At 40.0% G+C, this 27,840-nt stretch overlaps 3 protein-coding genes and 1 long non-coding RNA gene across 4 annotated transcripts; all 4 read right to left on the reverse strand.

Moving 5' to 3' along the window:
* Positions 1 to 1,650: 1,650 nt before the first annotated feature.
* On the reverse strand, positions 1,651 to 4,466 carry LOC130095117 (uncharacterized). The gene is made up of 2 exons (XM_056261772.1): positions 4,403 to 4,466; positions 1,651 to 4,252 (listed from the first exon to the last, which is right to left on the reverse strand). Exon 2 carries the CDS (start codon positions 4,111 to 4,113, stop codon positions 1,651 to 1,653), a length of 2,463 nt encoding a protein of 820 aa, XP_056117747.1. The 5' UTR covers positions 4,114 to 4,252; positions 4,403 to 4,466.
* Positions 4,467 to 5,214: 748 nt separating this feature from the next.
* On the reverse strand, positions 5,215 to 5,636 carry LOC130095093 (uncharacterized). The gene is made up of 3 exons (XR_008808046.1): positions 5,574 to 5,636; positions 5,434 to 5,489; positions 5,215 to 5,324 (listed from the first exon to the last, which is right to left on the reverse strand). It is a non-coding gene; the product is annotated as an uncharacterized LOC130095093 (long non-coding RNA).
* Positions 5,637 to 8,127: 2,491 nt separating this feature from the next.
* Positions 8,128 to 11,496, reverse strand: LOC130095125 (zona pellucida sperm-binding protein 3-like). Its single transcript, XM_056261779.1, has 8 exons — positions 10,906 to 11,496; positions 10,708 to 10,829; positions 10,518 to 10,621; positions 10,248 to 10,425; positions 10,058 to 10,175; positions 8,478 to 8,560; positions 8,318 to 8,406; positions 8,128 to 8,246 (listed from the first exon to the last, which is right to left on the reverse strand). The coding sequence occupies exons 1-8, from the start codon at positions 11,479 to 11,481 to the stop codon at positions 8,179 to 8,181; spliced, it is 1,338 nt and encodes a 445-aa protein (XP_056117754.1). The 5' UTR covers positions 11,482 to 11,496; the 3' UTR covers positions 8,128 to 8,178.
* Positions 11,497 to 13,636: 2,140 nt separating this feature from the next.
* On the reverse strand, positions 13,637 to 27,488 carry cfap70 (cilia and flagella associated protein 70). Its single transcript, XM_056261757.1, has 26 exons — positions 27,402 to 27,488; positions 26,644 to 26,827; positions 26,308 to 26,406; positions 26,144 to 26,208; positions 25,886 to 26,065; positions 24,908 to 25,090; positions 24,730 to 24,824; positions 24,535 to 24,637; positions 24,289 to 24,423; positions 23,139 to 23,288; positions 22,003 to 22,077; positions 21,816 to 21,907; positions 21,659 to 21,719; positions 20,744 to 20,938; positions 19,797 to 19,928; positions 19,511 to 19,636; positions 18,252 to 18,385; positions 18,062 to 18,177; positions 17,230 to 17,400; positions 17,025 to 17,152; positions 15,971 to 16,123; positions 15,208 to 15,369; positions 15,040 to 15,129; positions 14,104 to 14,205; positions 13,918 to 13,965; positions 13,637 to 13,821 (listed from the first exon to the last, which is right to left on the reverse strand). The coding sequence occupies exons 1-26, from the start codon at positions 27,468 to 27,470 to the stop codon at positions 13,741 to 13,743; spliced, it is 3,129 nt and encodes a 1,042-aa protein (XP_056117732.1). The 5' UTR covers positions 27,471 to 27,488; the 3' UTR covers positions 13,637 to 13,740.
* Between the last annotated feature and the right edge of the window lie 352 nt (positions 27,489 to 27,840).

Consider the following 27,840-nt stretch of genomic DNA (forward strand, 5'->3'; position numbering starts at 1 on the left):
GTATACAGGTTTCTTGAAAACATCCCCCTGAATTTCAACAAAATGACATCATTCCAAGACATGCTTTCTGTCAAGGATTCCAATGATATAAGACACTTGAGCCTGTGACAAGTTGTTTAGGATTTATGTATCCATTATGTACTTTTGATCACTGTAGCACCACCATCAGGTCGATTGGGGTGAGCCTCGGTGACACAATATATGCAGAAGTTATGACACACTTCCTGTTTCCTTTTTTTTTGCCATAAATTTGTTGCCTTGCCACAGCCAAACTGTTCGGGATATTGAAAATCTGATCGAAAAGTTGTTTTGCCCGATGAGATCAATAAGTGTATGAAGTTTGGCTACTTTAGGTAAAAAGGGTTGCGCTACAGAGCCCCTCAAATACAACCTATGACCCCACCATGTCATCTTGTGTGGTCACTTGTGTCATCAGTGACCCTGATGGCTGACAATTTCAACGTGTGCAAAGTGTTTTTGAGCAGGTTAAGGGCCCCAAATTAAGTGGATGAGTAAACAGTTTCTCATAAATGCGACTGAGAACATAATGTCATTGATATGACAATTGAATACAATAGAATCGAGATATTAATGCCACAATTTTAATATTCATAAATAAGGATTTGTACACATTTGTAAGTCTGTAAAGTTGTTTGATGTTATAGGGCTGTCAATACGTCAATATTGTAGGTTTCAGTGTCTATGGAAACACAAGTAAATGTACGTGTGGCAAAATACATACGAATACTCATGAGAACATGTTGTCCATTTCTATCGGCAAAGTATCTCAAACACTGAATTTCTTAAGTACAATGCCATGTTTTTTATCCACGCTTTTGCCCACTAAAATGTCTCAGAAATGGTCTCAAAAGGGGAAGACAGCCTTATGTGGTTCTTGGTTTTAATGATCACAGCGCCACTCTGTGGTAGCAGGCTGAATGTCATTTACAAGCTATTATTCATAACTGTTTTAAGCAGTGGACAAATGAAATAGAACAGTGGAATGAGAAAATTAACCCAAAATAAGGCCCAATTTATTATGGACCAGCCAAAGAGGGTCTAGAAGCTATTTTTATCTTCAGTTTTTAACCTCAGGTTAAGTTCAGCAAAGTTATTGATTTGAATCTCTGGCCAGTAGATGATTTTTGCAATGGTTTTTCACTTGCCCAATAAACTTTAAATTTGATCAACCATGTATTAAATTCTTTATTTGAATCAATGGACAAACCAATGAATATTAATAGATCTGGCATCAGTGCAAAAACATTAACATTTGAGGTGAATATTCAAAAGCAAAACAAACATTAGAAAAATTAAAGCTTTGACTAGAAAATAGTATTGCACCTATCAGGATTTTGAGGCAGGTACTGATCACCAATATTTAACACCAAGATCAACGATATACCGACAGCTGATATCTCTCTTTCTTAAGCAAATTTTAGTTAACTGGTCAATGCCAACAAAACGTGATTAAGACAGCAACTGACTCAACCAATTTGGCACACAAAACCCTACATGGCACCCCTTTTCCAAGTTAAACAAACTCAACTAACATGGAATTCTATCCTTTGAATGTAGCTTAAACACAAAACAGCACAAGAAAAAACACTTTGTTACAAACATTTATTAGATTTTATATTCTGGAAGACGTCACTTTGCATAATGTCGCTGTTTTATAGAGTCCCTTAGCCCTTTACGGAGTATAGCTGATTGAGGAATGGTTGATTGTATTAGGTTTGAACCTGTGGGGCGTTGCATGGTCACAAAATGCTCAGAGATTTGGTTACTGCTTGTAGAGTCAGAAGGAGCTTGAGATGGGAGTCTAGAGGGTCTTTCAACTACACCAATGAGACCCAGGGTTCGCAGAGAGTCTGAGCTATACAGGCCATTTGACCGCTTATCATTGGTAGACTGGCTAGAAACAGCTAGGGGAGAGGAACCAAGCTTGGCATATGCATGAGACCCAGGGGTGTACTTGCTAGAGGGGCTTTGAGAATGAAGAGAAAAGCCACCATATCTGCTGCTACCACCCTGTGCAGAAACAAACGGTCCAGGATCTCCTGAAGATGAGCCTCCTGCTGATGACAGGGAAGGAAACAAACTCTGCATTGGAGAGCTTTGAGACAGAGAGCTACCCTGTGATGTAGCTGCACCTGAGGTCTGAATACCTTGTGAAGGCTGCCATCTTTGAGACTTCTGGCTTTGGGACCCAGAATAGCTTTGAAATGCTTGGCTGGACTGGTCGGCAACACCTTGGGGTGAGGACAACGATACACAATGACAATTATAGGAGGATGGAGACCCAGAGGCAAACTGACTTGTGGTATCTTGAGGCTGGAGTGATCCACCATAGGTGGTGCTTCCCTGCAGGGTGAATGGCTTAGAGGACCCTGACTGGGTACCATAGCTAGAGGCAATCTGCTTCCGTGAACTCTGGACTGTAGCAGACTGACTGGAGGCACCTTGGGGTGAGGATAGTGATACACTTGGATAGTAGGATGGAGACCCAGAGGCAAACTGACTTGTGGTACCTTGAGGCTGGAGTGATCCACCATAAGTGGTGCTTCCCTGCAGGGTGAATGGCTTAGAGGACCCTGACTGGGTGCCATAGCTAGAGGAAAACTGCTTCCGTGAACTCTGGACTGTAGCAGACTGACTGGAGGCACCTTGGGGCGAGGATAGTGATACACTTGGATAGTAGGATGGAGACCCAGAGGCAAGCTGACTTGTGGTACCTTGAGGCTGGAGTGATCCACCATAGGTGGTGCTTCCCTGCCATTTGAAGGGAGCAGAGGGTCCTTCCTGGGCGCCAGAGTTGCCTGTGAAGGTAGAGGTAAACTGCTTCTGTGAACTCTGGACTGCAGCAGACTGACTGGAGGCACCTTGGGGTGAGGATAGTGATAAACTTGAATAGGATGGAGACCCAGAGGCAAACTGACTTGTGGTACCTTGAGGCTGGAGTGATCCACCATAGGTGGTGCTTCCCTGCCATTTGAAGGGAGCAGAGGGTCCTTCCTGGGTGCCAGAGTTGCCTGTGAAGGTAGAGGTAAACTGCTTCTGTGAACTCTGGACTGCAGCAGACTGACTGGAGGCACCTTGGGGCGAGGATAGTGATAAACTTGAATAGGATGGAGACCCAGAGGAAAACTGACTTGTGGTACCTTGAGGCTGGAGTGATCCACCATAAGTGGTGCTTCCATGCAGGGTGAATGGCTTAGAGGACCCTGACTGGGTTCCATAGCTAGACGCAAACTGCTTCCGTGAACTCTGGACTGTAGCAGACTGACTGGAGGCACCTTGGGGCGAGGATAGTGATACACTTGGATAGTAGGATGGAGACCCAGAGGCAAACTGACTTGTGGTACCTTGAGGCTGGAGTGATCCACCATAAGTGGTGCTTCCCTGCAGGGTGAATGGCTTAGAGGACCCTGACTGGGTGCCATAGGTAGAGGTAAACTGCTTCCGTGAACTCTGGACTGTAGCAGACCGACTGGCAGAACCTTGGGGTGAGGATAGTGTTACAATTGGAAAGGAGGATGAAGACCCAGAGGCAAACTGACTTGAGGTATCTTGAGGCTGGAGTGTTCCACCATAGGTGGTGCTTTCCTGCCATTTGAAGGGACCAGAGGGCCCTTCCTGGGTGCCAGAGTTGCCTGTGAAGGTAGAGGCAAACTGCTTCCGTGAACTCTGGAATGTAGCAGACTGACTGGAGGCACCTTGGGGTGAGGATAGTGATACACTTTGATGGTAAGATGGAGACCCAGAGGCAAACTGACTTGTGGTACCTTGAGGCTGGAGTGATCCACCATAAGTGGTGCTTCCCTGCAGGGTGAATGGCTTAGAGGACCCTGACTGGGTGCCATAGCTAGAGGCAAACTGCTTCCGTGAACTCTGGACTGTAGCAGACTGACTGGAGGCACCTTGGGGTGAAGATAGTGATACACTTGGATAGTAGGTTGGAGACCCAGAGGCAAACTGACTTGTGGTACCTTGAGGCTGGACAGAACCACTGTAAGTGCTACTCATTCCCTGGGAGGCAAAGCCAGTAGAGCCCCCAAACCAAGGAACAGAGCTACTTTTTGACTGGCTATAAATAGCTGGGTGTGATGACATGGGAAAACTCACATATTTGGTATGGGACGCAGGGGCATACAGACCCAGAGTGCCCTGAGGCTTCAGATATAAGCTAGAAGTAGAACCACTACCTCCCTGCACAGGGAAAAAATTACTGGAAGTGAATTGAGTGGCAGACCTGCTCTGGGTGCTTGTAGACACACTAGGGGAACTTTGAACGCTTGTGGACTGGCTAGAAATGCTTTGAGAGAGACTACCCTGAGTGTCTAGAGGTGAAGCAGGACCTGTTGACTGTGAATCTGAACTGCTCTCAGAGCCAAGCATAAACAAGCTGGGAGTGCTTTGACCATTAGTAGACTGGCTGGAGACCTCCAAGGGTGAGGGTAGAAGCTGACTGGAGTTGTCTTGTGATTGGGGAGACAGGTCAACAAGAGAGCTAAGCCCTGCCACTTCCCCTTGAAAAGAAGAGCCAGAAGCTTCCAACAAACTGCCCGAACTTCCCTGAAAGCTAGAACTATACAAACTGGGGGTACTCTGGTCACTGGTAGACTGACTAGAAAGAGATGAAGAACTGAGCACGTTATAGGAGCCTGGGTTATATTGACTCGAGGCACCTTGAGACTGAGGCAAGCCACTGTAACTGCTTTCACCCTGAGGGGAGATGGATTGACCAGAGCCTTCTGAAGCCAGCACTGGGCTACCTTGAGAAGTGTACGTGGCACCTGGAGCAGATGAACTGCTGTAAGAGATGCTCTCCTGAGAGAACACAGGCAAAGTGGCTTCTGCTGATTTAGCACCAGAGGTTTCCAGGGAGCTGGACATGTACAAACTAGGGGAGCTTTGATCACTGGTGGACAGGCCAGAAGTGCCAAGTATGGCAGGGAAGCTACTTTCTCCTTGTGTAGAAACACTAGTAGTATCTGTAGCGGCTGATCCAGAGGAACCCTGGAGCGATGTCAAACGGCCTGCATACCGTTCATTTAAGGGTAGAGGCAAGGACGCTAAAACAGAGCTGCTTGGAGCTGTCTGGGCATGGGACATTAATTCATGCCTGCTGGAAACACCACCTTTAACAAATTGGAGTAAGTTTAACCTTTTCAGGGGTCTGTTAGTGAATAAACTAGAGCCCACTTCTTCAGGCAAAATCCCAGTCACAGGGACCTCTGCCACAGAAGACTGGACTGCACGAGGTGAGAAAGTTTTGTCTGAAGGTTGGCCCCACCGGTGGTGGGCATCTGAATGAGCCCCACCTGTGAATTAGACAAAAGACGACTTGTAGAAAAAGAAACCTCACAATTTAAAATACTCTGTAAGAGAAATAATAAAAAATAAAAAACCCACCAAAAACATTAATCTTACCTTTAAATCCATGAGCATTACTCAAAAAGAGCAGGAAGGTTACAAACAAGGGTAACCTAAAAGTAAATATATAAAATACATAAAGTAAATTAATTATTTGCTGAATCATCCACAAACCGAGATTGATTGAATAAACTCACTGTGTCCACCCTTTATCCATGGCAAACAAAAAAACCCTGAGTACTCCAAAGCCCCAACATTCACTTTCTCAAACCACCACACAGACACTACAATTGCAAACATATGTAACTGGAGATAAGTGTATTTTATAGGCCTTCATCAGTCCAATTAGGGCAAATAACTAATTACATGAAACATTGTTCACCTGGGAAACTAACTGGCTGTTAAAAGATAATTGATTATTGTTTTTTGAAGGCTCTGATTCCCTGTGCTGTTTATACATTTTAAAGTGTGTAACTGTGTATTGTCTGCATATGAAATTCTCATACACTTTACACAAAATGTGTCTGATCACATCAGGTTGACCTTTATAAATAGTTGTGTTTAATTGTCATAATGTAAAACAAACTGTGCAGAGAGACAATTACTGATATATGGGGTAGGTAAGTTTTAGGATTGGGCACATGCAGAAGTAAGAACAAAGCTCAGTTTATGCTAAATTGGGGGGGAATTTAATGCTAAATTGCGTCTAAAAACAATCCTGTACCTTTTACCAACTTAGCAAGTTACATGAATATGTATGTATGTATGTATGTATGTCATGGCGATGGTAGACCACGCTCCGACAGCCCCAACACAGAGTTCCTCCATCCATTTCGGTCAGAGGCTGCAAGTCTTCAATCCTCGACGATATTCAGACTCATTTTTTCCAGATCCTCTGGAAAAATTTAACAATTTAACACACTGAGAAACTCACAAAAAAACGTCCACACTGCGGGGCAGCAACGATATTTATAACATGTTTGCTTTAATAAAAGAAACAAATACCAAGAACAGCAATGAAAACAACTTTGTAATCCATCAGTGTAGACTTGTGTACTAGATTTGAGCAGAGAGATAGATTTGAGCAGAGAGATTGAGTAACAATCTATATGTACCAAAATGTATTTACACCAGGTGAAGGTTTGAGGATTTGATTCAAATCAGACAGAGTCACAGCTGATTGAAAGACAAAGTGAATGAAGGAAGACTAATGTTTGGAGTCTCGGAGATAAAGCTCAGCCAAAATGCTCTGAGGACTCCTGTTCAGCATCTCTTTGGGGAAGATTCTCAAGAGTTGGAGACTGTTTACCAGTTAGTTGAGCCAGAAAATTCAACATTTTTGATAATTATGTCTGTAAAATTCTCAGCAACAAGGCTTTTTTCAACCCTGTTTAAATATAGGCCTATGCTGCAAACTAGTGGTTATACTATGTATTACATTTTATTTCTTTCAACCAGATAACACAAATGCATTTTATGAAAAATAATAAAATGTGTTTTTTACTTCTTATTTGTATTATTTTATATAGAAATAAATGGTGTACAATTTATTATTTAGAAGATATGAGACTCTTCCTGTTTCCCTTTTTGTCAGTATTTTATTTCATCAAGTCCATTCAAGATACCCGTTTGAAATTTAGCCTCTTCAATATATTGGCATCATGTTGAGAATGTTTGGTGTGAATCGTATGAGGCTCCTTGGAGCAGTAGTTAAAAATTCAGAGCTTGATTCCAAAAATCCACATTCAAACAAAAATATCTAACTTCCTGTTGGTCGGAGCTAATGACTGTAAATTAGAAAGTCGTCCGGCTCGATGAGAATAATATACAGTATGTACTAAGTTTGTTGACTGTAGGTAAAACTAACCACCCACTTTAGTTAAAAGGTGACGCTACTTAGCCGCTCCTACACGCCCATTTTTAAGGCTTTGCCCATGTCTACTGGCTGACAACTCTGATGTGTGTGTCTGTCGAGTTTCATGCAATTTGAAGCATGCTAAGAGTCTCAGAAATACCCAAAAGAAATTTAAAAGTTTGATGCGTTGCCATAACAACAGTATTCAAGAATCCTTTCGCAGGTTTACGTCTGCCGTGTCTTGGCATTATTCTGATAAAGTTTGAAGCAAATCGGGTAAAAAATAAGACGGTGATTTCAAAGCAGTTTGAAAGTGACATGCTTCCATCTGCACACATGTCCAGTGTGCTAGCTGAGCAGAAATATATAATCATGTTTTGCTTGGTCCCCTCAGTTGCGTTGGATTTTCTCCTCAGCGTAAAGGTTAAGAGGCCCATCTATCACTGTTTTCTACGTTTGTAGAGTTTCTGAAGTTAATGGCTATAATCTATGTGTGTTTACACAGCCTTTATAATGGCAAGTGCTGGTGTTTCGCGTGCGTTCGGCCAATCAGCGTACACTTACGTCACAGATAGTTCCTATAGTGCTCTGAAGGAGGAGCTAAATTAGTTCCTAGAAATAAAATCGTTCCTAGTTCCTGCGGTGCGAACACGCCAAAATCCAGGTACTTCCGCCAATAGTTCTAGGAACTATGAAAAGGTTCCTCTGGTGCGAAAGCCCCAATAAACAGGGTGGGTATACTAGCATCCCTCAAAGTTTCAAGTCCTTATTTTGTGTTGTAATAGGCCTAGCCCCACAAATGACTTGAGCAAAATGTCACCCCATATAGGCTTTTTGTGGTACATGTCTGAACAGAAACCATGTAAACTGCAAGTAAAGACATCAAAAAACCCAAATATATTAACAACATTTATTAAAAATCACCAGAAGTCACATGAGATTTCCAGTTATTTTTGGCCATAGCCATATTCTTTAACATTGATGGGGCCGACAGATGCTCTTTCCCAGCGTAGATCTGAGGAACAAATGATTAGTGAGAACTAAAGCCATGCATGACAATAACAACTTATCAGAGTTAGTCCAAACCTGTAAGCAGTTGATCACTTCCACTTCTGATGCTACACGTTGTGTCACAGCAGCCACACACCTGGTCAGAATCATCTGCAGACACCCACCTGACAAAACAAACCCTCAAATAAGTTAACGCAACCAATTCACCTGTACACTTATTTAGCGGGCAACATACCCATTAGCAGAGAATGAACAAGCTTTCTGTTCAGAACTTGGAGAGGTTGCTGCAGCCACCTTCAAAATGCATGTGATGTAGACCTGCAGAGACAATGGTTTGTACACCATGGCAGCATATCATACAAAGAGTTGCACAACTACAGGACATCAGTGTTGGGCAGTAACGCGTTACTAGTAACGCATTACAGTAACGCAGTTACTTTTGACAGTAACTAATACTGTAACGCATTACTTTTTAAATAAATTAACTCCGTTACCGTTACCATATGGCGCGTTGTCCGTTACTTTTTTAAATTAATTAGTTGCTGGAGCGGCTGAGAAGTGTGCGCTGTCATTACACAGTACGAGAGCACTGAAGAGACTGCTAGCATTATACAGAGCGAGAGGACACATAACAAACTCACTGGCTGAGTTGTTTACGTACACGTGAGGCAGCGCGAGCACGGAGATTACAAGCTGCACGGAGAGCGCTGAGCACTTGATGCGCATTTAAAACACAGACAGCGAAACGGTATGAATACAGAACACTTAAGTACACATTGCCATATCATTATAAAGTAATTATTTTTTTGACTAGATGCTGCATCAGCACATTCAGCAGAGAAAGAACAGAAGCTTGCCGTCGAGTCTGAGAGGAATAACATTAGTAACGGCTAACTTACCTCAAGCGATTAAAGCAATGTGACAAAAACACACGCAGACCTGACCCACATGTTTTATGTCGCAATTGTTACCATCTATTTGCATTAGTTTATATCCAGCTGGTCACTTTTATGCATTCATTAGCCGGCGAAGTTGTATTTTAAAAACTAGTGACGTGATTGATTGCTTACATTGATATGTCCATGCAGCCGACATCAAGTCTAATCAAGTGTTCTAAAATTTAAGCAAATAAAGTGAAAGACTGTACATGTAATATAGGTCTACATTTATGTAATTTTAATGCTCTGGCCTTTGCAGATATTTAAATATGGCCATCTTCTTTAAGCTTGAATCATATAAATGTCACTTTACAATAAGATTACAATTTTAGCATTAAATATGGTTAATAAATGTTGTAGAAGTATCATTCATTGTTAGATGTATTTGTATCTCCTTAGTTAATGTAGGCCTACTATGAATTAACAAGAATGATCAAGGTACAATTGTATTGCTCAAATATTAATTCATGCAGTAAAAACCACAGTGGTAAAAACGTATACTGTCAGCTGCATGAAAATATCAATGTTGAGAAAGCAAACAAGTCACTAGCTTTAAAAATGCTTGTTTTGTTATTTATTTCAGAAATCCTTGATATATTCAGTTTGTGCTGGTCTGACTTAAATAAAATAGTGTTTAAAAATTACTTTCTGTTTAAGTCAGTTTTGTGTTTGTATAGACCATAACGCATAAAAGGGCATTAATGGGAACATTTAAGAACTTTCTTTAAAAAAGTAACTAAAAAGTTACTTTTAACAGTAACGCATTACTTTTTGGTGTAAGTAATCAACAAAGTAATTGAGTTACTTTTTGAATGAAGTAACTAGTAACTAGTTACTATTTCTTAGTAACTAGCACAACACTGCAGGACATGCATACCAGCCCACTGTCTGCTTGCTGGAACCGGAACGCCTCTAGCTGAAAATCTAGCTTATCACCTTGAGTCCGGGGCATAAAGTGAGATGTGGAGCCTGTGAGCTTGGCATCAACCAGGCACCTGTGAACAGAACCCAGTTAGAAATCACACAACCCTTATGGAAGCTGGGATACATGAGGTAGCACCTCTTACCCATTATTCTCAATAAAGGAGTATCTGGGGACAGAAGCAACATCAGGGACTGCAGTAGCCACGCAGCTGTCCACAAACACACGGATGGGAACATGGCTGTACAAACGCACTGATGCTTCAAGATTTATCATGTCACCCAGGAAGTACTGGTTAGAAGGTCTCTCAAATCTCCAGTCATCTGAAAAAAAATTAAATAATAATAATTATTATTATTATTATCTTAACAGATGATTCACAAGCATTCTACAAATCTGTATGGGCTACACCAACCAGTCATGAGCTTGAGGGAGAAGACGAACACGTCCTCTGCAACCTCAGTTGAGGCATATGGGATCCAAGTGGGCATTAAGGCATCGCTGCTCACATTATGTGTTCTGTAGGAGTTAAACAAGCGGTCATCTCTTGCCCATAAACGGCAGGATTAGAACATTGGGTGAGCCTGAATTAATTGAATCCTCACCTTGGATAATGACACTCGATACCAACCACCGCACCACTGCTCCTGACAATAGGAACACCATATGAAGCCTCTTGTGGGGTGTACATAATGTTGAACCTATAGACAAGCTCATCCTCAGTCACCTAAACAGAAAGGTTAATAGAAGAACAGTCACATGGACGGTTCAGAATACCTATGATTGTCACAACAGAACCTTACCATTGATGTGCCGCTACATCCATGCAGTTCAGACTCAAAGATCAGCACTTGAGCAGAAGAATCCTCTCCAGTTGCAGTACAGCCTCCCAGTGTAAAACCAGAGGACAACAGTGGGTGCCCAGTCCCAAAGAAGTCCTTCATCACTTCCACATATACTGAATTCTCTCCACACTGAGCAGCTACACTGTTGGCAGGGACAGGATAAGGCAACTCAAAAGGAACGTCTGGCTGCTGTGGTTCCTCTGGTAGACTTGGAAAGCTCCACGTCAGTGTCGCCACTGGACCCTGCAACAGCTCTTTTAATTGAACACCCATAAGATCTTGAGAAGACTTTCCAAAGTCAGTCCTGACTGGTGTCTGGACAGGAAACGGAGCGGGAAAACTTTGTGGTGCAAATGCAGTGTTACTGGGAACCAAAGACATCCTGGAATCAGCCTGTTGAGAAGCTTGAGCTAATGTTCTAGGCCTAAACTCGCTTGGACTCCGATTATGTGCTGCTCTTGCTCTCCATTGTGCTTCAGAAAATCCAAGTGCAAGAATAAACACCAATCCGAATCCAACCTGCCAAAACCCCATTATTGCCAAGCTTGTTTCAATGACACATTAGGGTGCAACCATCCAAATTTATGCAGATGTAAATCAGAATGGCTCCACCTCTCTTGTGACAAGCATCATTTTTCTCTAGACCTGCCAATTTACTCAATCAATATGTCACAGGTGAAAGTCATTGATTCTTTACTACGCAGAATAAAATGAATTTACATATAAGGGCATGTTATTAGTAGCTAAATGATTGCTTGTTTTAAATAACAAAATGAAAGGATCAATTCTCTGGAACACAAATAACCTCAAGTCTTTTTGTTTCTTCCTTTTTTTATTAATTCAGAAACATGGCCACAGACAGAATTGCACACTAGAGTATCCAGAATAATAAAGTTTAGTATGTTTCAGGTTTAGATTATAACAAACGTTCTTCCCTCACATCAACAGCAATCTTCACGGGGGTCTGAAATGGAGAAATTTAGTTCAGAACCAAAGGAATGCAGGATCATAACATTATTTGATTATAGATTCACTGATATGTTTTCTCCCCATTGCAACTGTTATGTTTAGGTTGATCAGAGTGTTTGTGGATTCATTGTAGACTTCATTTTTTCTTGAACTAGGCCTATACTATACGCTGGTCAGCACTGAAAGACTATAATCTGAACAGTCTACTAAAACAATTTATTTTAAAATACAAAAGTTAAGCTCATTAGACATTAAGAACTTAAAAAAATGTTGGTGTTTGAAACATGACATAGCACACATTAAAACATGCTGGAGAATGTTAAAGAAAATATAGTTAAGTTCACAAATAGTTTGTGAAGCAGCACAGTGATCTCGGTCACTATCTCTCCCGACTTGTCTGTCACCATGACGATAATGAAATTCTCCATGACGACCCCTGTCATCAGCATTTCTTTTGCTACGGGACCCTTCTTTTGAAGAAGAGCTAGAGTAAGAGTCTGAAACTGAGCGCTACTGAAGCCGCTCATTTTGGTCCCTGAGCTGAGGGCAGGGAGCGGCAGCATGGAGGAAACTGAGGAGGACGACGATGGAGAGTAGGACTGGTGGGCTCTGTCAGGCCCCTCAGGTGCTCCTGGAGGCAAATAACTTAGACTTCCTGCATGGGTCTACCCAGAGGAGCTGTAAGTTTAGGAGGAACGCCTTGATGCTCCGTGCGATACGATAATCGATACGCTGGCGTCAAATAGCGATATTTTTATTATTAAAATAAGGCGCTCTAAATAGATTTCCCTGCTCCCAGCGTCGCTACTTCATGGGTCCTCGAGGTGGCGCTCAACATGTAAACGTGAAACGTGGACATAAGTTAACTAGCCTAAGAAAAAGAGGCTTTTAACGGGATGGTGGAAATCAGTGCGAGTACAATAATAGATGCCCCAGCCATGTTTAAGTTCAAAGTCTGGACGCACTTCGGCTTTTACACCATTGATGGGTCAAGCATGTTGTAAATAGACATCTTTGACACTCTTCCCCGAGCGCTTACATAGATACACACAGGAGCGTTTGAAAGCAGGCGTCTATAGCGGATTCTTCTGTCAGCGGATATATTAGAGATCCGCTGATAGGCAGCTGCTTTCCAACGCTCCTGTGCGTACCTGTGTAAGCGCTCGGTGAAGAGCGCCAAAGTCTATTTACAATTGCTGTTTCATGATATTAACAGTATTCGTGAGCCATGTATCATAGCCAGGGGCACCGCTAGCAATTTTGGGCCCTATGAAAGAATATGAGGTTGGTATACTGCACTCATTCCATTAATACAATCGATCTCTGGGGGCCCCAACAGTGCATGGGCCCTTAGAATCATCCTAACTTTTACCCCCTTAGCGACGCCCCTAACTATAACAACTATATTAGGTTGATAATGTTGTGTTTATCATAGCTAACTATACAGCTAACCACGCGCTGCAGTTCTGTTGTCTGCTGCTTTAAAAGCTCAAACTCTATAAAGTCGGGTGGATTCTGATAAGCTATCAATGTTTTTATCATGCCTCATCTAGGAAAAAATCGTTCTGAAAGTCATTCCAACGATATCGTTCATCAGTGTTGTCATTGTTGTGCTGTAGACTTATTCACATAGAACATTTATTGCTGTCCTTGGTGTGAACGGGCCTTGTGTAGCAAATATAACCAAGATCCCCCGATGCACAAGAAAGACTACAGTAGATTATGTTAAAAGTCATATTTTATTATCATATACACGTTTTTATATTAGGATTAAGTAATTAACCTTTATAAGGTTTAAAATTTCATTTCTGTGGCTAAGGCACATCAGAAGGAAGGGTTTCCGAACCCAACGCGTGACTGCAGGTCGTGGATCTCCTGTAGAAGTGACTCTTTTTGTAAATTCATCTGTGAAACCAAACATAAAAGAGGGCAAAAATGAAACATATTTCGATACCAAAGACTTTAATATTCACAAACACATCAACATTAGACAATACAAACCTTCATGGCGTATTTATACGACTGCTCTGCCTCTAGTTTTCGGCCAGTCTGGAAAGACAAAGCAACTAAAGTCAAATCTAAAGTCCAAAAAATGCAAGAATACATGCATCTTCTGTTGCTTTGCTCTCTACGTCCTACAATTTCACGTGAGGGAATGAATGAATGAAAGAAAGAGTAGTCCCTCACCTGTAAACAGACCAGACACAGGTAAGCCCACACCTCTGGATTCCTGTTATTCAGTGCGTTGGCTTCAGTCAGCGCCTCTTCAGCCTCACTCAGCTCCTCCAGCTGAAGATACAGCAAAACACAAACTACTCCATGCCATCTATCATCTGATTGATACTTGATACTTAGAGAAAGTAGCCTTTTATTAGTGTAATTGTAAAAACATCCATGCTGTGACATCTTTACTGATTTTTATCAAGTAAACCTAAGAATAACTGTTATTGTTAGTAATATTTCAAGATGAACATTTACTGGACTGAAGCAACTTAGGTTTACTTGATTATCCATACATCATTTGTGGAAAAATCATATTTAATTGCGAATGAAAATATGATCCATTAGGCTTTTGAGAAATGCTTATTTGTTCATCTGTTAATCCTCCTTGTATTGAATTGCATTATATGTTTAAAAACTGCAGAGCTTTTTTTTATATATGCATTTTATGTTAAGTATCTGCTAGACTGCTATAAAGATCTCATTGATTTATATTACAAGCTATCAGAATTTCATCTTACTTTTTGACCCTTAACCCTGTAAAGCCTGACATATGAGATAATAGTCAGAAAAATCTTCCTTTTTTTTTAAAAAATGGAACAGTTTATTGAACAATTAGACGAGATTTATATATAAATCTAGTATATAAATATAAATCTCATCTAATTGTCTCATATTTTTTCCCACCACCATGTTTCTTAGGAATATATATTAAGAAAGTGACCAATTTTGACTTCATGTTGATTGCTTACAGTGACATGATCTGTGATTAGATAATGTCAAAATCCTCAACCAATCACAAACCTTCCTTCAATTGTGGCTCCAGCGAAGCTCTTCTGCTTACACTGGCATGCTACAGACACAGACGGATTTTCTAAATGCCTTATGGGTATATATACTCACTCTATAGCAGGCGATTCCCAGCCTGAGCCAAGTAAGGCATGACGGAGAGCGTTTGCAGACGCGCAGGAACACAGCTTTGGCTTTTTCATACTAAAGAGGGAATGAAACACACATGATAACAAGTGAAAATAACTCATAAGAGTGATTAAAGGGTTAATCGGAACTCACTTCTCCTTCCTGCAGGTAGATGGAGCCCAGACGGAGGTGTACGGAGTGTGTGTCTGAAGCGTCCAGCACAGAATCCAGCGTCCGCTCATAGCAGCTCTGAGCCTGAGCGTAATCGGCCCTCGCGTGATGCAAGTGACCCCACAGGGCCCACGTGTCTGGGTTCTGCCGGGATCAAATACCAAGAGAAAGTGATGAATCCCAGGTGCATCTAAAAACCGAGTGATGGGGGCTTTCAAAACACGAATCATTTGTTTTGAAGCAGTGATTTAGAGCGTGTATCAAGTGCGGTGTTGAAATGCTATGTCGCCAGGTGGTACAAGTAGGAGGTTTTCTCAGCTTACAAGTTGTAATTACGAGCTCTACGAGGATGTGAACGCTTTTTACAAGTTTTCACAAGTTGAAATCTTGTAATTATGCTAATTACGACATGAACGCACCTAAACTGCCAAAGTCACGTGATTCCAGAAAACGAGGCTTCGTGTCGTGTTGACAGTTTTGGAACAAAAAGTTGAATAAATTTGTAAACATTTTTAATGACACATTTGTATAATATATATGTGAAATAATTTCCATGCATGTTTGGGCTGTGTTTCTGTTGCATTTATACCATTTTGACCAGCAGGGGTCACCAGCGCGTGGTGTTTCAAGCGCTTCCAAACAGTGAATCGCTTTTGAACAGTTGGTTCAACTGATTCAAAGTTTCTAGAGGCTACATTTCTCCCATCACTATCAGAACCCAGTACAGGGAATGAACTGTGCAGACCTGGAAGTTGTCGATCAGCGCCTCCTTCAGGCTGGCCTCAGCGCTGTCGTGTTCTCCTCTCAGCAAATGAAGCCGGGCCAGAGCCAGATGATACGAGCTGACGGTTCCTCTGTCCGGAGACAGCAGCTCTAGAGCCAGAGTCCGCTGGGACATCTGGATGAACACAATTCAGCATTAACTGTTAACATACACATGCAAATGTGCTTCGTTCTTGCTGTACTATGTAGAAATTCAAAACTCAAAGCTCATCTTCAGTCCACATTTTGAATCTAAACTGCAAAAAATGGACAAATCAGAAAAAAGTGGCATACGACCGCCCTCATTCTGCAACTCTGTCCTGAGACAACGTGAAGTTAATCGATCATAACGTACAGAGTGTTCATAAAACATTTATTGTTCAAAAGTTTGGGGTCAGTAAGATTTTTTTTTTAAAGAAAGTAATACTTTTATTCAGCAAAGGATGCATTAAATTGATCAAAAGTGACAGTAAAGACAATTATAATGTTACAAATGTTAACATGAAATGCTTCTCTTTTAAAAAATGCTGTTCTTTTAAACTTTCTATTCATCAAAGAATCCTGAATTTTTTTTATCGCAGTTTCCACAAAAATATGAAAAACTGTTTTCAGCATTGATAAAATAAAAAAATCTTGAGCATCAAATCATCATATTAGGATGATTTCTGAAGGATCATGTGACACTGAAGACTGGAGTAATGATGCTGAAAATTCAGCTTTGATCACAGAAATTACGTTTTAAAATATATTACAATAGAAAATCTTTATTTTCAATGGTAATCATATTTCACAATTTTACTGTATCTTTGATCAAATAAATGCAGCCTTGGTGAGCATGAGACTTAAAAAAAAGACATTAAAAAACTTAAAGACAGCAGCAAAACAGCCTTAAGTGTTCATTTTTTTTAACTGTTTCTGGTGAAAGAAACTTTGACGGACATTATAAATGGACTTTGGGAGTAAAGGCTCCTTTAATGTAAAAGTGAGTAATCTGAGACTGATGTGCACAGGATCTACTGACGTGACCTTCCGCTGACCTGTAATGCATAGTTCTGCAGGAGAAACCACACCGTCTCCATGAAGATAGTGGTTTGCTGTTGTACTTCCTGTTTTCTCTCCTGGCAGTTCTGTGGGATGTCCTCTTCGTGCACAGCGCCAGCGCCACCTTTAAAGCAAATGATCCCATATGAGCTATAAATGAAAGGGCATTTGTCACAGAGCAGACAGAAATGAGGTGGTCACCTGTCTCGCTCGTTTCATCTTTCTGCTCCTCCTCCTGACCAGACTGAGTCTCTGAGGTTATTTTTGCTCTAGATGTCCGGTCATTTTTCATGACTGAAATAAAATGCTTATTGGCCTCCCGAAAAGTCATTTCTGCCTGGATGAACTTCTCCTGAGCCTGGCAGAACACACCTGACAACAATTTGACACACATTTTCATTATTTCTTCAAAATTACCGGTATTGTGCACACTAACTACATAATGTTGCAAAATAAACTCAAATGAATGATTATGATATGACAGAATATTAAAAAGAAAACACTACCGTTCAAAAGCTGGGGTAGGTTCGATTTTTAATGTGTAGGTCTTTTTAATGTGCATTAATTTGATAAAAAAATACAATAAAAACAGTAATATTGTGAAATATTTTTACTGTTCAAAATAGCTGTTTTCTATTTTAATATGTTAAAATGTTCGGAATTTATTCCTGTGATCAAAGCTGAATTTTCAGCATCATTACTCCAGTCTTCAGTGTCACATGATCCTTCAGAAATCATTCTGATATGATGATTTTATGCTCAAAAAAATATTTCTGATGATTATCAATGTTGAAAACAGTTGTACAGCTTCATATTTTTGTGGAAACTGTGATATACTTTTTCGTTGTTGAACAGAAAGTTCAAAAGCACAGCCTTTTTTGGAACTATAAATCTTTTGTAACATTAAACATGTCTTTACTTTCACTTTTGATCAATTGAATGCATTCTTGTTCAATAAAAGTACTAATTCCTTCACCTTTCTAACCCCAAACTTTTAAACAGTAGTGTATGTGCTGTTTAATTCTGTTCTCACCAAATAAAGTCCATGCGACCACATTGTTCGGCTCCACACTCGTCGCCCTTTCAAAGAAGGTCTCTGCATCCTCATAGCGTCCATTCATGTCAGACAGAACGCCGCACATGAGCAAACTGCACCAAACACCACAGAAGAAGTCAGGAAAGAGTTTTTAGAAACCTATTCTGAGTCATTTCTGCCTGCTAACCTGGGTATGTGTGTTTGCTCAATGGATAAGGCCTGCTGAAAGCACTCCTCGGCCTTCAAGTGGTCGGCGGTCAGCATGTGGAACGCTCCATAATCAAACCAGTGGGACGGGTCACTGCGGTCTCGAATCAAACACTACAGAGGCAAATTCAGAGAGACATGAGTCACATCCAATGATACTGTCATATCACAAATGATTGCTAAAGCTCTATTTGAAATAGCACACTGTCATTAGAAGGAGTTCATTGTGTATGCATGAGATGCCATAATTATTGTGCTACATTTTTCACAAAATACAGTGCGTTCATGCTTGAAATGCCAGATTGATCTTTTCCTTGCATTACATTAACATCAAGGGGTTTCACTTAGCAGGGTTTGTTGTCAACTCATTCTCAATGGTTAATCTCATTCTCATTACTGTAAGACAATGTTTTTTTTTTAAACCAGTATAATACAGACAGTACAAAAAAGAACACCATCGTGTATTATTTTATATAGATCCTTTCTGCAAACTCAAGGTCGCTTTACAATGAAATGACAGCGAAACATAAAGAACACATATAGATACAGATAACATATGCAATTTTTGCTTTCTTTTAATTTGTGGGTGAAATATGACCGGACATGTTGTTTACTGGTTAGGTATAAAACCATTATGTAGTTCACACTGCATCCTAAACTACTGTAAAAAGCTGCATTTACTATACAGTATACACTGTAATAATGGTTTTATTGTGTATTGTGCGCTCAGATTCCAGATTTGCAATGCATTCGTACATAAATGCTTCCAAAGCCCATTTGATCTTTTGAAAATGAACGATTTTCAGTATTCGATGTCACTTTGTAAAGAAACACTACGCACCTATAGTCTGAATACGTAATTCACATTCGTATGATGTCACTGTGTTCACAAATTTACGGTTTTGTGGTTTACATGGAGATGATAACGGTAGCCTATAGTTTTCAAAAACTTGCACTTTGAAACCTGTTTTCAAAAGTTTGCATTTTCAGGCCCATTTTGCAGTTTTCCGTTTTTTTTTCCGTTGAAAACGGTGTTGTGTAAAACGGCTCCTAAAAGTCAGTGAAAACAAAACATAAACCTGACAATAATAGTATTTCAATGAAACTAAAATAATACTGCTTTACACTATAATATAAACTACTGTAAAAAAAAAAAACATGCTGTGTATAGTATTATGATGATAGATATAGTATAATACTTTGTTATTTTGAAGCATCAAAAGTGCTGTAATGCTTCACCTCCTGATAGTACTGTTCTGCCAGCTGGTAGTCCGTGTTGAGTTGAGCCTCTCTGGCGAAGTGTTTGAGTTGAGCGCAGCTCAGCAGAGGCTCATGATGCGTGTCCTGAGAGTCCACTGACAGGCTCTGATTCAATGGAGTGCATGGAAACACAACTGATAAAACAGACCCTGAAGCACCAATGTTCAATGTTCAGATCAGTAACTCTCAGCATGAGTGATGCTTCCCTTAACAGATATGTATATTTGTATATGTATATACACAAATGTATGTTTTGAGGCCTCACCTTATTGAGAGCAGCATGCATCTCGTCCACCAGGAACACGTAGAGCTGACTGAGGAACGCTTGGAGCTGTTCAGGGTCTGAGAAGGCCTCTGTCCTCAACATCTTCTCTCTTACGATCCGGACCACAGAGTACTGTCACATACAACAAACACCAGGAGCTCATTAACATATATGCTAATCAGTCTGCCCTGATAAACAACAGTATGAATCATAACAAGGGTAGTTTACATGTAGAAGTCCAAAACACTCACGTGTTGTTATTTTTAATTCAAACTAATTCTATTGGAAACTATTGTCGTTAATTGAAGTAAAATGAAATATAAATATTAGATGAAAAAATTAATTAAAAAAATTAATAAATGAAAATTAGAAATGTTGCCTTGAGGTAAAAATAAATTAAAGCTAAACAGAAATATTTAAAACATGAATGAGCATTAAAAAAGCACATAAAGAATAACTGAAATTAAATGAAATTAATTAAATGGTTTTACAGTAAAACAGTACTAAAACTAAAACTATTTAGCATTGTTTTCATTAACTGAAAATGAAGGTGATTTGAATATAAATATAAATATAAAATTAAATTAAAGCGAAATAGAAATTTGTTTAAATGTATTTTAATTTTAATTATAAATAAAAAAACTTATACAAATGATGAAAGCACATAACAAAATTAATAAAATGAAATAAAATGAATTAAAACTGAAAATATCAAAATAAAAGCTATAATATATATATATATATATATATACTGTATATTAAATGCTATAGTGTAATAGTATATATTACATTAACATAACACTGAAAACAGCCAGCTTAAAATCTAAAGGAAAGAAGGAGGAAATGGTTAATAAACACTAAATTATAACATTTTTGTTGCAAGAAACCTTGAATAACATTAAATGGAGTAAATTCAAAATGACACATCTAACATGATTAAAATTCACCTTCATCTGTTCCTTGAAGGCGAAGTATTTCCCAGAGCAGTTGAGTTCTCCGAGCAGTTGGGTTTTGCGCTGTTCCTGCAGGACGGGGTCCAGAGGCTTCCCTCCAGGCACAAACGCGGTCCCGAACAGCTGCTGGTACTGATCTAACACCTGGGCGGCCACACTCGCTATCTGAGACTGGTATTCCTGTACTGCCTGATAATATCATGCACATTTATTATTAATCATATGATTTATTAGCTATTTGGATGACTCTTATGAAAAATCGGTTATATTTTAAAGCCAAAATCTTAATAAAAAATGACTTTTACGTCAGTAGGTGGTGGTAAATGAGCGAGCCACTGATTCATTCATTCAACCGATTCGTTCAAAAGCACAGGAACTATACAAGTACCGAGACACTGAATCAAATGATTCACTCAAACACGCTGATTCATTCAGGAAGAAAACAGGTGTGTTTGACTGATCGGTGTATGACATGACCAGAGCTGACGGCTCTCAAATACGTACACTGATCAGTCTGCGCCACTTCGAGTCAAACACACCTAAAAAGAACTGTCTGAATGAGCGAGTCATTGAATCACTCAACCGATTCGTTCGAATACCGATTCGCTGATTTATTTGTACATATTCAGAACAGCTGCACGACTGCAAGCGCTTTATTGTTTAATAATGCAACTCATACATTTGAATGCAGGGCACAAAGTGCTTGATTGTCATGAAAATATTGTTACAAAGTGAAAAATATGTATTTCTGAAATATGATCCAGGCATTTCATAGCAAGTTTCAGCCATTCTCTTTTGCCATGATAGTGTAAACTGTTATAGACAAACAACTTCCCATAGATCTGACTGTGAGAGGAAAATATCAGACAGAAATAGTGATAAAACAGGAAAAAATGCTGTTTTTTTTACCCTTTCTGCTCCCGCTGGCCGTCGAGGCAGAGGAGGTCTGGGAGGAACCAACTCCTCCACACTGTATCAGACAGAATCAATGAATATGAATCACTCTCTAAACACATTTTGAAGACAAAACAAGGCTTTGAATTCGAAAGAAACTCTTTCCTATTACCGTTTGGCCAGCTCCTCCGGTGGTCTCTTTGGAACCAGCGGCTTTTCCATAGCAATTTCAATGATGATGTACGATCTTGAATCGGCATACATCTGAGACAATAACAAAAGTGAAGATCACACCTTCCCAAGACTATTTTTCATATTTAACTGCTTCATTTGGATGCATACGTGACATATGAACTGACCTGTCCCTCCGTGTTCACCGGTGGCTCCAGTCCAGTCACACTTTCAGACTGAGCAGATTTCCCCTGGGAATCTGGCTATAGAAAGAGGAAATCATTATTCTTTCCAAAGTAGTCCCATTACTTACGATCTAAACTTATTCTAAACGTTTTGTATTAAAATAAACATGAAACGGCATTCAAAAACTATTTCACTTGCGCAATGTGATGTACACTACTGTTCGAATGAACAGTAATGAAATTAATACGTTTATCCAGCAAGAATACATAAATTGATCACAAATAAGTGAATATATTCATTTAATAACTCTACAGTCATATACCATTGTCTCACTTGTTTCTCCGTCGACATTTTAATAGTTGGTGGTTAAACGAAACGCATCTGAGATCTGGATTAAACGTCATTGAGCCATGAAAGAGACCTCTGAGTAATGACATGTCTTCTGTGAATATGATCACAGGTGTGTGTGTTTGTGTGTGTTGTTTCAGCGGCTGGTATTTGTCGGGCAGATGCTCGGTCGGTGGAGCGGGTGTGTGTTCCTCGCCTGTCTCCGTCTGCTGCGGGGCGTCAGAGAGGGGGAGATGAGCAAAGGAGATGATTCACCGCAACCGCGACGAGGCCGGCAATCTGCTGCTATTACAGCTAATAGGTTTGGGAAGCGTGCCTCGGCCACAGATCCGGATTTAATTAGGGGGGGGGGGGTATCAAAACGAGCCCCAATGCCGTACGGAAAGGGGAAGAGATGGCATCTGCTCCAAACAACTCTATGACGTCTCGTTTGGGTGAAACGTATGCTTTGTGTGCGTGACATTTGAAAGCAGCTGTGACTTTGAGGAACATTGTACCGCTCTGAAGTCGCTTTTCATGGCTCAAAAGTGACTTAATGTTGTGTTCTGTCAAGTAGCATCTTTGTCTCAGATGTTTCTCCTACAATTTCTCGGGAGAACTCAAAATAAACTCAAATAGTTGTCGACTAGAAAGAGTATTGAGCTGTAAATGAATGTGGATAGCAGCTTAGGTTAGAATTTGATGAGAAACATTTGAGCTCGTATTGAAATCTCTGACTTTTGAGGCTGTGAAATTTCAAACACCTAAAGGACAAGGTATTGATATATTAATAATATCTGATTCTCTAAACCTTTTTGGGAACCTCTTTGTTTCCTCTCTGGTTGTCCAAGGTTTTACTCTGAAACGCCCTTAAGGAGTCGACGGAGGAATTGTCTCGAGTTCGGCCCGGTGCCGGCGGTGCTCTGCTGAGCTCCTTCAGAACGCTGTAGGTCCTCTGAGTCTGGAACAGCACATAAAAAAAAGATTCACTGTCAAAGAATCATTCTTAAATTAATATGCACTTAGTATTTTTTAGATGTTTCGCTGGTTGATTCAAAAGTGGTCACTGACTTTATAATGGCGTCTACTGATATGGACACAGCATCAGAAGCTTTTTGTTACCATATCAAGTGGACCTTTTAAAAGTATTGGTCAAAAGTACCATTAATGTTTGGGTGTAAAACTTATACTAATTTAAAACTAGTTTAATGCAACTTTAAGCACCAAGCAACTTTAAGATGCAGCTTCATCACTGCAAAACATGATTTTCTTACTCAGTAGTTTTGTCTTGTTTTTCATTACAAATATCTAAACATGTTTAAATCAAGAGCCATTTACATAATAAGCAAAATTACTTAAGATATTAAATTCCCCCTGTGGTGAAAATCAAGCTTTTAATGTCGTTTATAAGTCTATGTGGTGTTTTTAATATGCTTTAAGACAAACCATGTGCAAATTCATAATTCGACACCATTGCTGAGTATTTTCTCCTTAAAACTGCAGTGAACCAAAGACAGCCTCAAACACACGGTTTGAATTTGCTGGTGTTTCTGACGTCACACACTACCTTGTAACCAATCAGATCAACGTGTGATCGTCAACGAGTGGATCTCTGAGCTGGAGTGAGTGAGTGGAGGTGGGGCTCATTTGCATATTCAAAGAACCACGTATACTAAATGAGGCGAGGCTGTAGAGTTACATTCAAGCTATTTTAAGGCATGGCGGGGTTTTTTCAAGGAAAAAATGCTTAAATACGTCATTTTCTTCATCAAAGATGTGTTTTAAGAGATACAATGATTGACTACAGGGGGACTTTAAGTCTTGTTTTTTTGAAAAAGTTTCTGCAAACCAAAACGAAAAAGAAAAACCTGCCGAGGTTTAAAATAAACTTGTTTCCCCTTGGAATATAGTTGATTTGATGCATGATTGATTTCATGTGCATATGACTTGAATTCACTCGCCTTGTTCAGTAGATCAGACTCATAAAACGGGTAGACTCTGTACACCCCGTGTATACGCCGTACTCCAGGGTACAACAACGGCACCAGATCCATGTAAACCACTCCATGAAACGAGATCTGTGCCTCTTCCTCCCCCTACAGCACACACAGGCAAAATTGTATTGTGTTTTTATCAATAAGTTATTGCTGTCTTGTTTTGGGTTTTGAGGGCCATCTTGAGATGTTAAAGTTTAGGATGTTTCGCACCTGCTTGTCTCTGGCTGTTCTACCACCTTTGGTTGGTACCGTCTGATTGGCTTTCATGATCTCAACAGGCCACAGTCTGCATTCTGCAATCCTGCGGGACAGACTATAAAAAAAAGTGCAAGCATTAATTGGAGAACGTGAGAAATAATGAGAAAATAAATTTGAGTGTATTGATTAAAAGAGGTGTTTACTCACCAGGCCACGCCTCCTGCATCAATAAAGCAACGACGTGCCGTATCCCAGCTCACCCTATTCTCGTTACACTCCGCGTTCTCTCTGAAATCCTTGTCCTACAACCCACACACAAATCAATGTGGTGACATGCTCCATATTCCTTTCACATCCATCACTGTCCATTAATGGCTCAGATCACCTCTATGTCGGTAAGGTCTCCGTGATCCGTGTCTGTGGGTTCTGAGTCAATATAAAGGCCCTGAATGACCTCGGCTCCTGGTGTGACAAGAGGCCCCAAGGGCCATTTTTTGGGTCTTGGCACTGGCTCCTGCTCACCACCCATTTTTAAGATGCCATTGGAAAACAACAACACTTGCTCTTTCTGAAAAACAATTGATAATGTCAGACTTTTTATTTGTAGGTGAATTATTTCTTTGGACATAAAAACATCTTACATCTATTTAACCCTCTGGTGGTCTTCTGTCATTTTAGGGCGAGAAAATTTCACATTTTGAATTTTTTTAATGTTTTACTTCACCGAAATGGTACAAAACTTGGTGGCGTATGTGCCACTTGCTACGTAAACAGAACTTAAACACTGTATTAATTGAAAATAATATTAAATATTTTATCTAACATTTGAATTATTTTATATTTAAAAATAAATGGTGCATAATTTAGAGGTGAATATTGTCTAGTACCATGAAACTCCTTCAAAAAAAAAAAGAAAAGAAAGAAAAAATATTAGTGAAACAAAATATAGTACATTCAATTCATTAAAAAAAACTATGCTAATAACTACGGTTCTTGTCTTCTGTTTTTTCGGTTTCACAGACAAGGCTTAAGTCTAGTCTCAGACTAAAATGCATGTTTGAGCTGTTTTAACTGAAAGCATCTTGCACTGATATCTCTTAAAATATGCCATTGTTTTGCCTCAAGATGCACACCAGTAATGTTTTTTTTCTAAGGCACATTTATAAAAGCTACTTAAATGTCCTAATTGAACTAAGGTCTAATCCTGGCTTAATCTAAGCCCTTGTATGTATGTATGTTTTGACCACAGGTTCACAAGTGTGACCCCTAAGTAAGGAAAACCAGAGTGTCTTGGATGATTTGGAGAATCCACTACCGGTGAATCACTTGAAATGCCAAATAAACACAAACACTTGTTTCTCACCATGGCTGAGTCGGGAATCTGCAGGGCAGCTACGTAGCTGGAGGGAGGAGTGGAGGCAGGATTCCAGACCTCAGGAACCGAATACATCGTCTCGACGGTGACCATCAGCACATTAGAGTCAGAGCGCTGGCCATCAGAGAGCAACGGCTCCGGGACGCTCACTGTCACATCTAGTGTGGACTGTACATGCAAACACACACAACATATAAAACATGTATTTAAAAACATACTAAATTAGAGGTGTAAGGACTTTCTTACTCTTACGCCGTCCTCACGCACAGCAACATCATGAAGAAGCACAGTGGATGAGAAGCTACACTGACCTAGAATAAAAACAGCACCGCCTCAAATCTCAAGAATATGAGAATCCGTTAAAAGTGGCATGAAATGTGTCAAGTTCGAATAAAATGAAATGGTTTAACCTCGTAGCAGTGGCAGAAGGTCCACAACGGCTTGTCCTAGTACGGTGGTTTTCTCCTCTTTCTGTTTTTTCTCTTTTGGTAAGGTCTCGAGCACCGTTACTGAGGGCACACATACATTTCTGCTTACATTTTAATATCGTGAGTAACTTTGCTTCTCAAGTAAACGTATCTTGATTCAAGAATACCTAGATATTTATTGGAAAACAAGCCAAAAATATTGAGTAGGAAAATATATTTTTTGCAGTGTGGTGGGGCTTCGAGAAACATAATAGAAACATAAACACAAGCTAAACCAGCAAAAATACAAACAAATGGTTGTGAATGTTCAATACTCACGTATGACAGGTTTATGTGCCACATCATCCAGTGTATGAGCTACTTCTGAACATTCAAAACTACAGGTGAAGTTGTAAACCACATCTTTGTCTACAACAATGTCCAGTTTTTGTGAGTCTCCCAGCACAGATCCATTGAACTCCACCCGAACAAAACTGAGACACAAATCAGTCCTACTGCCTCTCTGAAATAATCACAAATGAACATGCTTATTACAGTAAATCTTATAACAACTTCTTACAAATAATGTATCACAGTAGTGCCATTAACTTACCACACTACTACTGTAAAATCATTATAACGTTAGATCAATATGGGATCTCATTAAAACAGTGCAAGAGGCTCTCAGAATCTCTCTGTATTTTTGTTTATTTTATTTATTCGATTTTCTTTCCAAGTCAGTGGTGGCTACTGGCTAGTGCTATGTTTGTTTTATCATTATATTTCATTTCCACCGTTTTATTGTTGCAACAGTGGTAGGGGAGACCGGGGCTAGTTCACACTATTTACTGCAGTTAATATTTCTCAGGGTAACTTAGGTTTATTTGAAAGTCAGTTTCTTCTCTAATGTAAAACAGTTTGAACTAGGTGTTTAAACCATATAGCAAGAGAGAACAAGACTTTAAGACCCTACAGTAAGTGAGACATGACACCGTTCCTCGTGTGACAACTAACCCCGGTTATGGTGTCACGGCCTCTCGTCACAATCATGTTAAGGCTTTTATTTAAGTGATTGTAACATGATTTTAGTGACTTACCAAATTATTTCCAGAGAGAACAGTGATCTGCACTGGAACAGCTCTCCCAAACTCTCTGTGATTGTCCATGTTGAAAAACTAAACGAGTTTCTCCTCAACAAACTGTTGCTCAGCGCGCACTTGTTTCCACAGCAACGACGCTTCGTGTCAGTCTCGCGATATTTGAGACGAGCGGGCGTTTGTGAAGTCGCGCTGAGCTCGGAAGTTTGACGCAGAATTTTCTTTGTTTGTCTGACATTATTTTGACAGTCTGAGTTACATACGATTCATTTAAATCCCTCGACGAGCTGAATGTAACGTTACATAAAGGATGGGTAAAGGAAAGTGAAAGCTGTGTTTTTAGACACCAACGTGCGCTTCCGGGCGGGTAACTAACTTGAATCATGAAGATAAGAGTCTTGAATATTCACATATCTATTGACCAAATGTATAGGTTTAC

The sequence above is a fragment of the Rhinichthys klamathensis genome, unplaced genomic scaffold, assembly GCF_029890125.1.
Source record: "Rhinichthys klamathensis goyatoka isolate OS25496 unplaced genomic scaffold, OSU_Roscu_1.1 h1tg000185l_1, whole genome shotgun sequence".
Classification (NCBI taxonomy): Eukaryota; Metazoa; Chordata; class Actinopteri; order Cypriniformes; family Leuciscidae; genus Rhinichthys; species Rhinichthys klamathensis.

Bases quoted from the DNA above. Each gene is read 5' to 3' on its own strand.
- LOC130095117 (XM_056261772.1), bottom strand. From the start codon at position 4,113: ATGTCATCACACCCAGCTATTTATAGCCAGTCAAAAAGTAGCTCTGTT.
- LOC130095125 (XM_056261779.1), bottom strand. From the start codon at position 11,481: ATGGGGTTTTGGCAGGTTGGATTCGGATTGGTGTTTATTCTTGCACTT. The intron at 10,622-10,707 runs GTGAGGATTCAA...TAACTCCTACAG, and splicing joins ATCGAGTGTCATTATCCAAG to AACACATAATGTGAGCAGCG. The intron at 8,407-8,477 runs GTATGTTGCCCG...TTGTTTTGTCAG, and splicing joins TGTTCATTCTCTGCTAATGG to GTGGGTGTCTGCAGATGATT.
- cfap70 (XM_056261757.1), bottom strand. From the start codon at position 27,470: ATGGACAATCACAGAGAGTTTGGGAGAGCTGTTCCAGTGCAGATCACT. The intron at 26,066-26,143 runs GTAAGAAAGTCC...TTGCATGTACAG, and splicing joins TGCGTGAGGACGGCGTAAGA to TCCACACTAGATGTGACAGT. The intron at 25,091-25,885 runs GTGAGAAACAAG...ATTGTTTTTCAG, and splicing joins AGATTCCCGACTCAGCCATG to AAAGAGCAAGTGTTGTTGTT.